The sequence below is a fragment of the Peromyscus eremicus genome, chromosome 13, assembly GCF_949786415.1.
Source record: "Peromyscus eremicus chromosome 13, PerEre_H2_v1, whole genome shotgun sequence".
NCBI classification, from domain to species: domain Eukaryota; kingdom Metazoa; phylum Chordata; class Mammalia; order Rodentia; family Cricetidae; genus Peromyscus; species Peromyscus eremicus.
In genome coordinates, this window is record NC_081429.1 from 56297097 (window position 1) to 56312562 (window position 15466).

The 15466-nt window shown below is 39.7% G+C and overlaps 1 protein-coding gene across 1 annotated transcript in view; it reads left to right on the plus strand.

The window, feature by feature from the left end:
* Dnah7 (dynein axonemal heavy chain 7) overlaps positions 1–15466 on the plus strand; it is a 255152-nt gene that overhangs the window by 95465 nt on the left and 144221 nt on the right. The window contains exons 23-25 of the mRNA XM_059278864.1: positions 7947–8159; positions 9178–9287; positions 13035–13203. Of these exons, the coding sequence (XP_059134847.1) occupies positions 7947–8159; positions 9178–9287; positions 13035–13203 (492 nt within the window). The remainder of the gene's footprint in view (positions 1–7946; positions 8160–9177; positions 9288–13034; positions 13204–15466) is intronic.

Below are 15466 nucleotides of genomic sequence, written 5' to 3' on the forward strand. Positions count from 1 at the left end.
TCTACATTACCCCAGGCTTTGTGTTGGAAACTGACTCAGCTTGGAAATAACTGGACTGAAAACTTCCTGTTTCCTGTGTAAATTCACTTTATCAGCTTTTGTTTGTCTTTGAGCTTTGGGGAATGTCAGAAAACATCAGAGAAAGCCTCTTTGGCATATTTTAGTCTGTGTACTGTACTTGAAAATTTGAGACATACTGCAAGTTAGAAATCACATCTGGTGTTGGAAACTTTAAAGAGCCACATTATCTTTTTTGTTTGTTTGTTTGTTTTGTTTTTTTCATCAATACTATAATAATGTATGTATTAGGCCAGGCAACATTTCAGAGCTCTTTCTGGTTCCTGTAAACTTAAATGGGCAAGTTTTTTCTTTTTAACCCATCAAGTCTGGTTCATATTGCTTGATTACTTCCAGTTGTGAGGCCTGCCCCGGAGTGTAATCTGGATACCAGTTTGTCACACTACTGGAGAAAACCAGCTCTCCCTCTCCAAGCAACAATCAAATGCCAATAGCGTCTCAGTTTGGGGGCTTGTGACTTTGGTGCTCACCTCCCCTTATCCATGCTGGGATTTTATCTGCCCCCTCTTCCACATAGATCCTTAGCTCTGTGTGTGTGTGTGTGTGTGTGTGTGTGTGAGAGAGAGAGAGAGAGAGAGAGAGAGAGAGAGAGAGAGAGAGAGAGAGAGAGAGAGAGAAGAGAGAGAGAAGAGAGAGAACTCCCATTTAGGGTTGAGCACTAGAGTCTGGAGTCTCTTATTCTCTACATGCTGACCAGTTGTGGTCTCTGTATTAATTACCATCTACTGCAAGAAGCAGCTTCTCTGATGAAGGCTGAGCAGTATGCTGATCTATGGTCATGGCAATAAATCATTAGGGGTCTTTTTATTGCTAAGTCCACTTAGCAGAATAATAGTAGTGTGTTCTCCCCTGGTGCCATGACTCACCTAGCCACAGACTGTGGCCTCATTAACAGTCTACAGTATGGGTTCCACTTCATGGGCAGGACTTACTCAGTAAGACACTCTTACTATGTTTGAAGTTAGAGTTCAAGTGAGCCAACTTGTCATTGACCAATGGATCAACAGAAACCAGTCAGTTACTGATCCTTAGTTTAAAGCAGTGAGTTTTAAATATATTTTTGATGAGAAATTTGATATAGCTTGAGGACACTGTTGGAAACTAAGCAAGTGTAGAAATTTGGGAGCGCTGCTTGTCCTCTTTAGGCAAGCAGACTCCAATGAGGAAGGACGGAGGCGTACATTAAGTCACTTCACCTCACCAACATGTCACTCACTTTTCTGCAGGAAGGACAAAGTATATGGAAACATGTCAAGGGTTTTCAGGTACCAGAAAGCCAGGGCATAGAGTTTCCATGACAGCAGTAAGCATGTGTGGTCCCTGGATGTCTCTACCGTGAGCATTTAATATTCTGTATGTTGATAATTTTCTCCTAAGGAAGGAGTGGCTTACATTTGAAACTGATGAGCTGGTTGAGTGGCAAAAGACTCTGCCACCACCTGGAGCTTCCTGAAGCTCAAAGTCATGGCCATGCCCTACACTGCTGCACCCAGAGCACATGTTCACCTTGGAATCTGTGTTTCCATTTCCCTCTTCACTAAGTGCTTATCGTGAAATGAGACCATGGGAGATATCAGAGGGTCTTTAAAACAGATTGAAGAAATATCACTGTTGCTGAGCTCAGGATATTGAAAGTATGGATGTGATTCTGAGTTAGTTTATTGGGGTTGAAAGGTAGAAGGATCTAGGCCTAACAAAAATAATCCATTCCAGATAACACAGTGGCGGTTACCTTTAGTACCCTCACTCACTATAACAATGTTCACAAGGGATTCGTTTCATGCAATGAAAACATTATATCATTTTTCCCGGTTTAGTTGATTAAATTCTCATTGATAATATTACATCATTCCTAAAGAGCTTAGTTTTTACTATTTTTGGAGCCAAATTTCAATTCTAACATTATTGTTTTATTGCAGTAAAGTGCATTATTCTAGTACAAATGAATTTCTATGGGCATGTGGTTAGTACGTACACCCAGTATGTCCAAATGTTACACTTTTACCTCTGTTGTGATAGAATGTGAAAACTAAGGAGTCTGAGAGATGCCAAATTGTCCTGAAGAGAGGACAATGATAACCTTATATGATAGGACCCGAACTGTCTTTACTGATTTAGTTACTAAATATAGTGAAGTTCACTAATTGGATTCAAGAATTTAAACACTTATATGGTTAAACATGGGTGGAACAGAAGTTAAGTTTTAATTACTTAGGAAGCAAATTACTAGCAAATCATTCATGTAAATAATAGAAATGAAATGGTGTTTAAGCCTCGAGAGCTTGAATAAAGAGCTTTTGCAAAAGTAATAATTAAAGTGATAAAAATCTTCAAGGAAGAGTGTCTTGTCTCCAGCTTGGTTCTCTAAACTGTTCACATCCGCAGAAGCTGGCTTTGTGGTTTTATTGTCGCCTCTTAACAACAGACCTGAAATAAACTCCTCAGCATACAACATTTATTAAAAATTATGAGAGTGGAGAAATTGGCCACCAGTCTGCTGGAACATATTGACAGTTCCCCTAAACACACTATTTTTTGTTGATTCTAATTTATGTTCATCATAAATTCTCTTCCAGTTTTGAGTTTTTCATCTACTGTAACAGAGACTCTAAAGCAAGCTTGTTCCATAGAACTTACTTTAGTGCAAGATAAACCAAATCATTTGGCATTGTTTATTATTATTATTTGTTATTGTTGTTGTTATCATCATTATTATTTCTTTGCTCTTTTTTGTTGTTATAAGAAATACCAGAAGATAGGTACTATTGTTTGTTGTTTTTCTTCTTTTGGGGACCTGCCACCCAGCTCCCAAATAAATCAATGTCCGGCCTTAGCTTGGCTTAGTTTCTTGCCAGCTTTTCTTAACTTAAATTATTTTGTCTATCTTTCTGCCTCTAGCTTTTCCCATTCTCTTACTTCTGTAAGAGTACACTTACTCTGTGGCTTGCCGTGTAGCTGGGTGGCTGGCCCTCGAGTCCTCCTCCTCCTCTGGCTGCTCCTTCTTTTCACCCCTCCATCTCTTTCCTTCTCCCTCCTCCCAGATTTTTCCTTCTATTTACTCTTTCTGCCTGCCAGCCCCACCCATCCTTTCTCCTGCCTTGCTCTTGGCCATTCAGTTCTTTATTAGACCATCAGGTGTTTTACACAGGCACAGTTGCACAGCTCCACGGAGTTAAACAAATGCAACATAAACAAAAGTAACACACCTTAAAATAATATCCCCCAACAAGATACTTCATACAGAGAAGAGGTTTACTTCTATTACGTCTGTAGGCTGCAAGTCCAAGACTTAGGCAGTCCTATCTGGTTGTGGTGGCTCTGATGAGAACCTTCTGGTTACATCACAACATGGTGAATGGCATCATGGCTAGAGAGTGAAGAAGAGGAAGAGACATAGTATGAAAAAAACAACAGGGACTGACAAGAGACCAAGCTCCCCTTTCAATACCAGCCTGTGTCAGCATTCCACCTCTGTGACAAAATGCCTGAGATAACCAGCTTAGAGGGAGAGAGGTTGATTTTGGCTCAGGGAAAAAAGAGAGAGGGAGAGGAGGAAGAAGAGGAAAAAAAGAAAAAAAGAAAAGGGAGTAGAGAAAAAAGAGGATTGTGTCCATTGTACCTTTGAAGGACACACACCACTAATCTACTTCCTTTAGTGAGTCCTACCTCTTAGAGTTTCCAACACTGCCCAACAATGCCATCACCAAGAACCAAGCCCTCTGAGGAACACTTCAATCCATCCTCACAGGAACGAGGCCAATTCCACATGACTTGCTTAACCCCTCAGAGGGTGATGTTCACAACCTGGTTACTATCCACGAGGCTCTGCACAGCTTCCACTGGCTCATCTCTGCCACAGTGGAAATCAAGCCTCCAGCACACAAACCATCGAGGGACACATGCACATCATATTTCAACATAATGGTACTGGTATTTCAAACCTCCTGTAGCAAGCTCATGGAAGAATGCTTGGAGGACACTTGAAATCAAAAGGAGAAAGGTGACCCAAGAGTCTCACCACTTCCTAGTGTCACTTTCCCTGTGTGTCTCTCCTCTCTACAAGTTTCTGTTGACGGGACAATATTTTTCAGTAGCTTGGAGTGACAGGCTCACAGTTGACCAAGTTTAAGGTCCAAGTGGAGTTTTCTTGTCCTGAGAGCCCACTCCCAAATAACAATTCAGAGTCTTATTATTAATTATAAATGATTGGCTGATAGCTCAGGCTTATTACTAACTAGCTCTTACAACTTAAGTTAACCCATTTCTATTATTTTATGTGCTGCCATGAGGCTCATGGAATTTACCTCTTCACCATGTCTTGCTTCCTCTCCACCTGGCTGGCAACTCTTCTGACTCAGCTCCTCCTCTTCCCATCATCCTTAGTTTGGTTGTCTCACCTATACTTCCTGCCTGGCTGCTGGTCAGTCAGCTTTTTTTTTCAGTCAGCTTTTTATTAAACCAATTTGAGTGACAAATCTTTACAGTATACAAAAGGATTATTCCACAGCATTCCCCCCTTTTGTCTAATTGAGAAGGAAGGTTCTAATTTTAACATAGTCATTATATACAAAAAAATTATATACAACAAAAACAGTTATTAAGAAAAATTATAGTTACAATACCCAGTTGATTTATATTTGGCAAATTTAGAGAAAATACTCAATTATCTATCATATCTTGGTGAGTCTAAAGTTTTGTACTTAATTCGATTTCTAGCCTAACTAAGGAAAACTTTAAGTCTAATTATTTAGTCTTTAATTCCAACAAAGACTGCAGAAGGATGTAATACTACCTAACAACAGGGACATCTGACTGCCTGGATAGTCATCCAAAGTTCTTCTGAAACATTGGGGCATCCAACTTTGGCCTACAGTCTGTATATCTGACAGACTTTTCTGTGAAGCAGGGAATTTTGAAGGACTCACCTTGACAAAGTTTGGCAGTTGTCTTTTTTGAGTCCTGCTAGTCCCGTTTGGACAGAATATTGTCAGCAACTGAGCCAAGGGCAGTTTCCTTGCCCAGTGACTAGCTTTTGCCACAAAGAAAGCAAACTTCATATGGAGTTTCTTCAATGCCCATCATCTTCTCTGAAGTAAATTGGTGCTGTCAGAAGCAGACATGTCTCACTGTCATGAAAAGCCTTAGGTTATTAAACGTTTTAAATGCCATATTCTGTAAGTCTTTGAAGTGTTTGATGACCATCTATCTAAATATATCTGTGTATATCCTTGAAAACATACCTAACATGACTATAAGTTTGACTATTATAGATTACTATTAACCAGTATTTTTAATTTTACATTATATTTTAAATGAGCTGCATATCACAATACCCTAAACAAGAGTAGAAATATACATACAGTATAACATAAATAACTTTAAATTTGTATCAATAAACTAAAATACATACCAGTGTAAAATATTTTGAGATTAATAGTTTTTTGATTAAAGTAGATTCAATAATCTATCCTTTTATCTCATCATTTCTATAATATATCCCCCTTCTTTCTTTCAGGAAGAGATCTTTAACTTAACTCCTTTGTTTGTTTGTTTTTTTATGGCCCCTATCAATAACAACTTGTAACCAACCCCCCTTAAATGATAATAGACACCCATAACCCATTTTTGGGGAATGTGGGCATTATTCTCTAGACTACTTCCTGTTGTTTGGGGGTGCCGATACCTTTGGGGAAACCCTGAGAAAATCAGGATAATTGTTAAGTCTTGACTAGAGTAGTTTGTGAGGTTGAACCATCTCAGCTGGCAGCCTTAAAGTTGCTTTGAATGCCGAATTCTGAGGAGACTGTAGCAGAGGCATTTTGAGATGCTGGATCATATGAGCCATCCATTTTCATTGGTGTCTAGTCATATTGTTTTGACAATATATAAACTTTTAAAGGTAACATACATTTCTGTATTAATACAAATATAGACTGTGCATTGTACACAAGTCAGTCAAAGATGACTTTTTGTTTTATGTTTGAGCAAGTAAAATATATATATCATATGTCTTATAGTTCTTCTAGGTTTATTTCTTTATGTCTGTAGTTATGATTTCAGGGGCTCTTCCCCAATCAAACCTGGTCCATACTAATTTGAAATGAATCCATAGCTTCTCATTTCTGTGGAAATAAAAGCATAACCTCTCCCCCAAAGTAATGCATCTTTTGACTTCCATTTTGAAGTCAGGACACTTTTAACATATATAGGTTGGTTTAATCCAGCAGTTTCTATAATCCAATGTGTTTTTATCAGCTGTCATTCCTTCCTCAGCAATCAGAAAATTCAAAGACAACACAATAACATACAGGAGCCAGACTCTCTTTGTATTTCCCATCTTTACATAGCTTATTATGTATTTTTTATCACTCTATTCCTTTTTAAGGACTTTATTATTTTTAAATTTTTTTTTTAATCTATGACTCTGTCTCTACCCTTTTTTTTTTCTCTCCCAAGCCTATGTATATTTTTAAATACACTGTAACCAGTTTAGAGTTTTTTGGTTTTTTTTTTTTTTTTTTCAATCTGGATCTGTCTTTACTGAGCATCTGTATTGTTTTTTTGACACATAAGATGAATCTTAAACTGCTATGTCAGCTGCTGGCACTGGTCAGCTTAGTGAATGACAGCTGGCTCCTCCCCCTTTTGGTTCCCCGAGAGCCTACCTTCATGGCAGAGGTACCGATGGGAGCCAAGTTTACTGCCTCAACTCTGGGGAGTTTTGGGGTCCACACTGCCACTGAGTAGCGTGCCACCCGCTGCTGCTCACAAACCCCATTTAAGTCTCCAGTAGCAGGGCCTCCTAAAGAAGCCCTGCCTGGGTTGGCTGCTAGCACGAGCCAGAAAGCTGTCTCTTAAAGGAGCTTTGCCTCTGCTTGCTGCCAGCAAACAGAGCCTACCTGAGAAAAGGCGGTTACCAAGAAGCCACATTTGACTCCATTTTTGTGTGTTTAGAATCCTTTTGTAAGCTGTCAGGTCTTATGTGCAAATTCCGGCCCCACCTTGGAATGCCATTTATAGGCGGAATTTCTTTATGTCTTAGCAGTTGCCCCCAAATAACCACACAGATACTTATTAGTTATATTTATTTTTTATTTAGACAAAAAGGGGGAAAGGCTGTGGAATAATCCTTCTGTACACTGTGAAAATGTGTTGCTCTCATTGTTAATAAAAAGCTGATTGGTCAATAGCTAGGCAGGAATTTTGGTGCAGAGAGAATGCTGGGAGGAAGAAGGTGGAGTCAGAGGAGTGGCCAGTGGAGAGGAAACAGGAGGAGCAAGATAAAAGAGAGGTAATGCCACATGGCAGAATGTAGATTAGTAGAAATGGGTTAATTTAAGTTGTAAGAGCTAGTTAGTAATAAGCCCAAGTTATTGGCTGAGCATTTATAATTAATATTTAGTCTCCATGTTGGTTATTTGGGAACTGGTGGGTGGGAAAGAAAAGTCCATCTACACTAGGGAAAAGTAGTTTGTTGAGCTCCTAGGAAGAGCTATGGTTGGCTCTGACTGGGTCTCTCCCTCTCCTTCATGTCCCATAAAGATGGGGCAATAAGATTGACATAACCACATAACCACATAACCACACTACATAAGCACAGAGACTAGAAGAAGGGTGAGAAGTATGAGGCTGACATGAGCCACATTTGCCCGCTGTGTCTGCCAGAATGGGTTTATTATCTTAATTCCTTTGCAGGAGGGAAAATAGATTAGTTTTCAATTGCATGGAAATTATAATAAAAATGCAGAGGATATCTCTTATGTATCTACAGATGAGACCATCACATCTATATGCATAAATATAAAAAAAACTGGTTTCGTTCACACTGATTCTGATCACATTGGGAAATAGTACCTTATTTTTTTCAGGCCCTGGAGGAATACCTGAATACCTGTAACAACCAAATCGATGACATTGTCACTCTGGTCCGTGGCAAACTGTCTAAGCAGAACCGTGTCACCCTGGGAGCCCTGGTGGTGCTAGATGTCCATGCTAGAGATGTCCTCGCGAGCCTTGTCAAAAAGAAAATCAGTGACGATACGGACTTTGAATGGTTGAGTCAGCTTAGGTATTACTGGCAAGTAAGTGGTCTCATACAGCAATTTCAACTCATAACTTTTAAATTCATGCTTGCTTGATCAGAAGGGTAATCGGGTCAGTAATACAGGACGTTTTGCTAATGACTGTCTCTATAGGTTTTTCCAGGTTGAAAATTAAGGTAGCCAGTAACTACACCTATCACCATCAATAGCTACATTTACATGCCTATATTTATATTCAAATGTATTATTATACATGTATTATTAACATGCATGTCCGTGCAAAGGCAACAAAATGAGCAGATATTGGGTACTTTCAATGCATTATTATGCTTGTTATTTACAAAATGTTGGGGTTAGTCAGCTTAAAATTGTGTATTTAGATTCCTGATGTATCTAAGTGAGGTACAGGCCAGTCTTCTGATCTGGTTTAGTCATTAAAGAAACTGGAAACATGAATCATAAGGAAGGAATTTTTCAGGCTGTTTGGGTGGATGATGATGCTTATCATGACTGGGATGGAAGGAGGGCCAGGGATAGTTATGGTGGCCTGCTGAGTATGGGAGATGGGGGCTCAGCAATTCACAGGGTTCCATGTAAGTCTTAGGAGGTATGGGCAGGAGGACACAGTTAGGAACCAGCACTGTCTAAGGTATTTCAGGGTCCCAATATCTGGTGGTAGGAGCATGGGTGATGGAATCCCTGTTTCAGAAGCAGATACTCCCTTATCAGAATGTAGACAAGGTACTTATCTCTGTAATCGGGCTCCTCAGCTATAAAATTGTGATAGTGGCCATAACTCCATATTGAAGAATAATAAGATAATACATGAAAGAAAGGGGACATGTTTTAAAATGCTCTATAAAAAACATGGAAACCATTGACTTCTGTTATTCATCCAGATAACTAGCAGTTGAATTCTTCTAGCGAGTGAACTAGTGCCTGAAAGGTAATTCTAAAAAAGTCTGCGTTGTGGTTGTTCTTATTAAAAGAGCTCGTGAATTCATATTGTTTGAAATGCTGCTTTCTGACCAACTCCATTTGATCTGATTGATCCTAGGAAAACCATTTAGAAACAAAGATGATCAATGCCGGTTTGCGATATGGCTATGAGTACCTGGGCAACTCCCCTAGACTGGTCATAACCCCACTTACAGACCGCTGCTACAGGTAAGCCCTGCCATCCCAAGACGAGCGGGAAATAGCTTCCCTACCTGCCCCCTAGCCCAGTGACTGAGTTAAAGGTACCTAATTACTTTCACCTTGCATTCTATAAATCTACCCTGTGTTGTTCTTCCTACCTCTTAAGCCTTCTCTCAATTTCATTTTCTCAGTTCTGCTGGTTTCTGTTTTCATTTCTGGGAACCAGGGTGTTCTTAGGCATGGCTGTGGTTAGAACTTCCTAATCCTCCTTTGCTCCTTTCTGCCTCAAACTCTCTGGCTTCTTTTTGGACCATTTGAAGTCTATTATTTTTTCCTTCCCCTGAATACTGATTTTTCTAGAGTTCCGTTTCTATATTCCATGGTAGCAGACTGTTCATTTCCAGCCTTTAACTGCTTATGCCCTAAAAAACCACGTCTGGACCTTTCTCCTGCAATTGTTCACAGTGCACACATCTGCTTCGCGCCCCCTTTGATAGATCATAGGTACTTAAGAAATATTTACATTTTATTCCAGGTGCAGATTAACCATCTTATGTATTAAATTAGCTTAGACCAACAGATTGTACATCTAAGAAGATGACAATAAACATCCATTATATTTTTATTCTATTCATTCCCTTCCCCCTTCTTTTCTGAGACCCACCCTCACACCATTTCATACCTACCCAACTTTGTGAACTCTTAATTATTTTTTTTTAATCTCTTGAGCCCAATTCGTGCAGCCCATGTGCTCCTGGGTATGTTGACATCCCCTGGAACATGTTTAACTTACCAGGGGTAATATCCTTGAAACAAAACAAAACCAAGTAACAAAAACCAGACCTCCCTCCCTCTCTCGACAGCCACAGTTACCTACAGCTCCTCGTCTAGAGGTGGGACCTCATGCCACCTCCTCTCTCCATGCTGAGATTTTATCTGCCTTGAGTTTCCTACACAGGTCTTGTACATGCTATCATATCATGGTTAATTCATACGTGCAACTTCCCAGTGGCATCCCCTGTCACACCTGGTTTCTTCCTCTGTCTCACTGTTCATTACAATGGGTTGAGGTGTGCTTGCTACATTTTATGTTCTTTATTGGACCCTTTCGTGGGTAAGGACCATATGCTATTTTTTCCCTTGTCTCCAACACTGCCACATTTTCTGGCTTACAGGAGGCATTAAAATAAAAGAGACTGAACAGCAGTTTTAAAGTAGACTCTTAGAGAATACTCAGAATTGCGAATACTTTTGGAGGAACATTATGACTTCTTATATATTTGATTATGAATTATGATGATGGCTTTTGGGTAGAAGATAGTGTTAATATCAGGGTCTTCATATAACTCCATGAGGAGTGTGTAGTTTATAGAACATGAAATAAAGTAGGGAGATTTGTCCAGGATTAAGTTCAAGAAAACTACAGAAATACCGCCATTTGTTTTGCGCTAGTAGCCTGGTGCCTGGGCAGGCACACTCACTGGAAGAAGCTACATTACTGGCATGAAGGTTGTTGCTTATGATGGAGTGCCATATCCACCTGAAGCATTTATAGAGGTTACAGTATAGGATTCCCTTTAGAGTCAACATATATCCACACACCACCATGCATCTGTGAGGGAAGTCATAAATTTCATCTACTCATTCAAGATACAAAGTATATACTCTGGTAGCATAGAGCAAAGATGGCATATATATGCCTTTTCCTTTTTTTATATCAAAATATGACTAGAAAACAATGTAATATACCATTTCATTATCTAGTAATGATAATCTTGGAAGAACATAGGATAAATTAAAACATGCTATTGTTTTCAGCTTCAGAAAATGAAAAAGACAGATTGTGTGGCCCAAATATTTTGCCATCAGATGGGGAAGCTAGGTTAGGAAGCAATTGCAATAGTGTGCTGAGTGAGAGTCTAGAGATAAACATTAGGTGACATTGGCGTGTTACCCAAAGGGGGACAGAGGTCGCGGGCGAATCCCTTGAGAAGTACTAAGGAGGGTCTGGATGGACACCTTATGTTACAAGGTAAAGTGGATTGATAGCATGGAAAGAAAAAGGCTCTCTGCATTGCTTCACCAGCAAGTTTAATTCACTTACATTTAATATGGTTAGCAAACCATTTGGACTCATTAAAATAATCGCACTGTGTGTTTTATGTCCCCTGAGCCTTAATTTTGATTTTAATTCACTTATTTTAATAAGATTCACTAAAATTAAATATTATTTTAATCATTCTCTTTATTTCTATTAGTTTTTTAAAGATTTTTCTTTTCACTGTTGATATAATGTTACTAGAAGTTGTTTAATTTTTCATGGTTACCAAGGATGTTTTTTCTGTTCATGTCTTTCTTCCATTCTGGAATGTTCTTGGCCATTGGCATTTAAATTGTGTGTGTGTGTGTGTGTGTGTGTGTGTGTGTGTGTGTGTGTGTGTGTGAAAGAGAGAGAGAGAGAGAGACAGAGAGAGAGAGAGAAGAGGAGAGGGGAGGGGGAGAGGGGAGGGAAGGGGGCAGGGGGGAGAGAGAGGGAGAGAGGAGAGAGAGAGGGAGGGGAGAGAGAGAGGGGGAGGGAGGGGGAGGGAAGGGGGAGAGAGGGGAGAGGGGACAGAGGGAGGACAGAGGAAGGAGGACAGAGGAGGGAGGAGAGAGAGAGAAAGAAAGGAGAGAAAGAGAGATTGCTGTGACCACTAGTAACCAAAGAGGACAGGACAGGCTGCTGTGTGTTCATCTACTGATGCTGCTTTGTGTCTTACTCAACAACGACCCCCACTTTCCAGTTTTCACTATGAGCATGGTTAGGTAAGGGTTGCTTCCCATGCTGCCTTTGATGATGTCAGTTGCAAACATAGCCACAGTTTCAAACTTACCTCTGAAGAAGGCTTTAGGGTTTTCTTAGGTTCAGGAAATAAATTTTTTTCTTAGTTTTGCCTCATATGCAATGAGAAATGGAAAGCTGACCCACCTCTCCGTGAGGAGCCCTGTAGGCTTGTTACCAGACCTTCATGAAGCTTGTAAGCTCCCTTGTCCTCTCTCTGCTTGACCTAGTCACTTCAGTGGGTGCTGGAGAGATTGTGGTTCCTATAAGAGATAAAGCAGCATTTCAAGCTTCCATAACAGGTGCAAAGATGTGACTCCATTCCACTTCCTCTTCTTCCCCAAGTCTGATGATTGCATATCTATGCTGCCAAAAGTGCATTTGTGTTTATTTGTATCCACTCAAATAACACATATCTTTGCAGATTTGCCTGCAATCATGTCTCCATCATTGAATTCCCTCATTGGTGACATCTTTTATTCTTTAAGTGATGGCTGTGGATTTTAAAATTATTTTCATGTGACTTTTCCATACTTTTCTAATAAGGTTGGGTTTCATAGAGTCAGCTGGATTCTCCACATTGACCGGAAGCCGGGATTGAATTCCAGAAGTACATTTGTTCTAATGTATATTGTCATGTATATATGTATATATATATATATATATATATATATATATATATATATATATATATGCATGTGCGTTTTGTCTGCCTGCCCATCCATCTGTCCATCCATCACCTACCTACCCACCCACCCATCTATCATACACACACACACACCCCTATCATTTATCTACTTTTACAAGTAAAAGTAATAACAAACTAATGTACCGTCAGAGATTTTCTGAGGTTAGCAGGAAGGAATTATTAAGGAGGAGCTGGCAGTTAGAATTCCATTTAACTCTTGGTTTTTTCCATGTGGTCACGATTCTGTCCGTTTCTCTTACTCCAGGACCTTGTTTGGAGCCCTTCACTTGCACCTTGGAGGGGCACCCGAAGGTCCGGCCGGCACTGGGAAGACAGAAACAACCAAGGATTTAGCAAAAGCTGTAGCCAAACAATGTGTTGTCTTCAACTGCTCCGACGGGCTGGATTACTTGGCTTTAGGAAAATTCTTTAAGGTTAGAGCCGACCCCTCATTTCTTTGCCGTAAGGGTAGCTGATCAGAGATGAAAAGGGGTTAAAAAGAGACCCAAATGCAAGCAAACGCTTAACTATGCCTTGTAAAGGTAAAAATTATAACACAGTTTCAACAAGTCCCAAGGACATGCGCTCTGCCTCCCTCCAGTCCCTGCTGTGCTGGTCATTTCCTGACTGTTCTTCATTGGGTCTTTTGACTTACAAATGCTAGCTGGCTACTTGGGTACCCTGACCACAAAGCAGCCTCTCTGGTGACAGAAGTCGTATTTGCAGAGAAGGTTATTACATACAACTCATTCTTTAAAAAAGCAAATAAACTTTAAGTGGGATCTTTAAATATATTGAGAACCACTCACTGCATAGGCTGTGGTGTAGAATTCCAAACATTTCTTTAATCTTTGTGTTGTATTATCAATAGTTTCAGGATTCACTAATTGATTGTTATGGGTGCATCTTAAATTTTTTCCCCCCAGTGGAAAAAATGTAAAATCTAAACAAAAATCTTGTTTTATTTTTTAATAATGTGCATTTGTGTTCATGATTGTGCCTGTGTGTTTTTATCAGTGTGCATGCACGTGTGTGCTGTGTGTGAGGAGGTCAGGAGGTTGATACTGGTATCCTTCTCAACTGCACTCCACTTTGTTTTGAGACAGGGTTTCTCACTGGCTTAGAGCTTGCCAAATAGGCTAGTCTGGCTAGCCAGTGATTCCCAGGGATCTACCTGGCTCTGCCTCTCCTGTACTATGGTCACAAGCATGTATCACTATGCCGAGCCTTTGTGTGTGTGTGTGTGTGTGTGTGTGTGTGTGTGTGTGTGTGTGTGTGTGTTGGATATTGAATTCACATTGCTGTGATTGTGTGTCAAGCATTTTATCAACCGAGCCGTCTTCCCAGACCCCAAATACTCAGTCCCTGGCTGATTCCCATGCCTCCCTGACTACCATGCTTTATCTATCTAAAGCTGTCCGATTCTAGAGGTCTGTAAGATTGTAAAAAGGAGAATCGAGGGTGTAAAGTGCTTGTTTGGAAACCAGTTGAGCAGCTTGTTCTGGAGGCTGCATCCTTAAAGTGCTAGGTGGAGCCTTGAGCAGAGTTGTGCTTCGGGGTTGTGGCTCTTTGCATTTACTTCCTTTTATTTTTTCCAGATATATTTTAACTATTCCGTATTACTTACTTTTAAATTTTTTTCTTCAGCAAAATTAACAATTTCAAAAATTAAACTAACAAAAATGTATTGTTCTTACCCAATACAGTAAACTGTTTTCCTGAATGATGTGCCCTGGTCATTTTTTACAGTGTTGGTATTATATAAGACTTTACCTTTGTGATTCTAAAACAGAGTAAGATTTTTTTTTTTAAGGAAGTCAAAACAATAAGAAATAAAGTGATAGGGAAACATCAGAACGACAATAATTCTTCTTCTGTATAGTCATATAAACTTGCTGCAGTGACTAAGAACTAAGTTGCAAGGTTAGAATATCCTAGATGTAGTTTGAATAAATAGTGCATTCCAATGTGTTGCAAGCAATTCCCAGCTTCTTTATTGTAATAGTCTTCATTTTTTTATTCAGATTGATATATTTCAATAGAACTAAGTTTGCTTATTGATAAATGCTAGTTGATTGTGTGGATACATCTTTGGTGTTAAGTTCATGCTGAACAGCGGGGGTACAAATAAAGGTATAGTTCTTACTATTAAGAGCCTCATAATCATTCAATCATTATTTTTAAAATTACCATCACAGGGGCTGGAGAGATAGCTCAGTGGTTAAGAGCACTCACTGGTTGTTCTTCCAGGAGTCTGAGTTCAAATCTCAGCATCCACATGGCAGCTCATGATATACTGGCATCGGGTGGATACCCTCTTCTGGTGTGCAGATGGCATGCAGACCAAGCACCCATATACATTAAATAAGTAAAAAAAAAAAAAAAAAAAAAAAAGATTCAAAAAATCATCACAATTTGCATATTTGCATATATGATATTAAACAGCCTGTTTTCTGTAATAACTAAACCTTGTACTCATCGGAGATCAAAGTCATGGGTAGTGTCTTCTCTGAAGAGTTACCTATCTTTGATCTGCGTGGAGTTTATGTTCAATCCAGCGTGACTCAGGAGAGTGACGTAAGTGTGTACACCCAGTGTCAGTATTAGTGTCTCTGTGGCTTTATGCAAAGGACTTAGCATGGCACGTAGAATAGGCTCGGTTGCCCTGCACTTAAAATATCTTGAAAGTACCAAGGG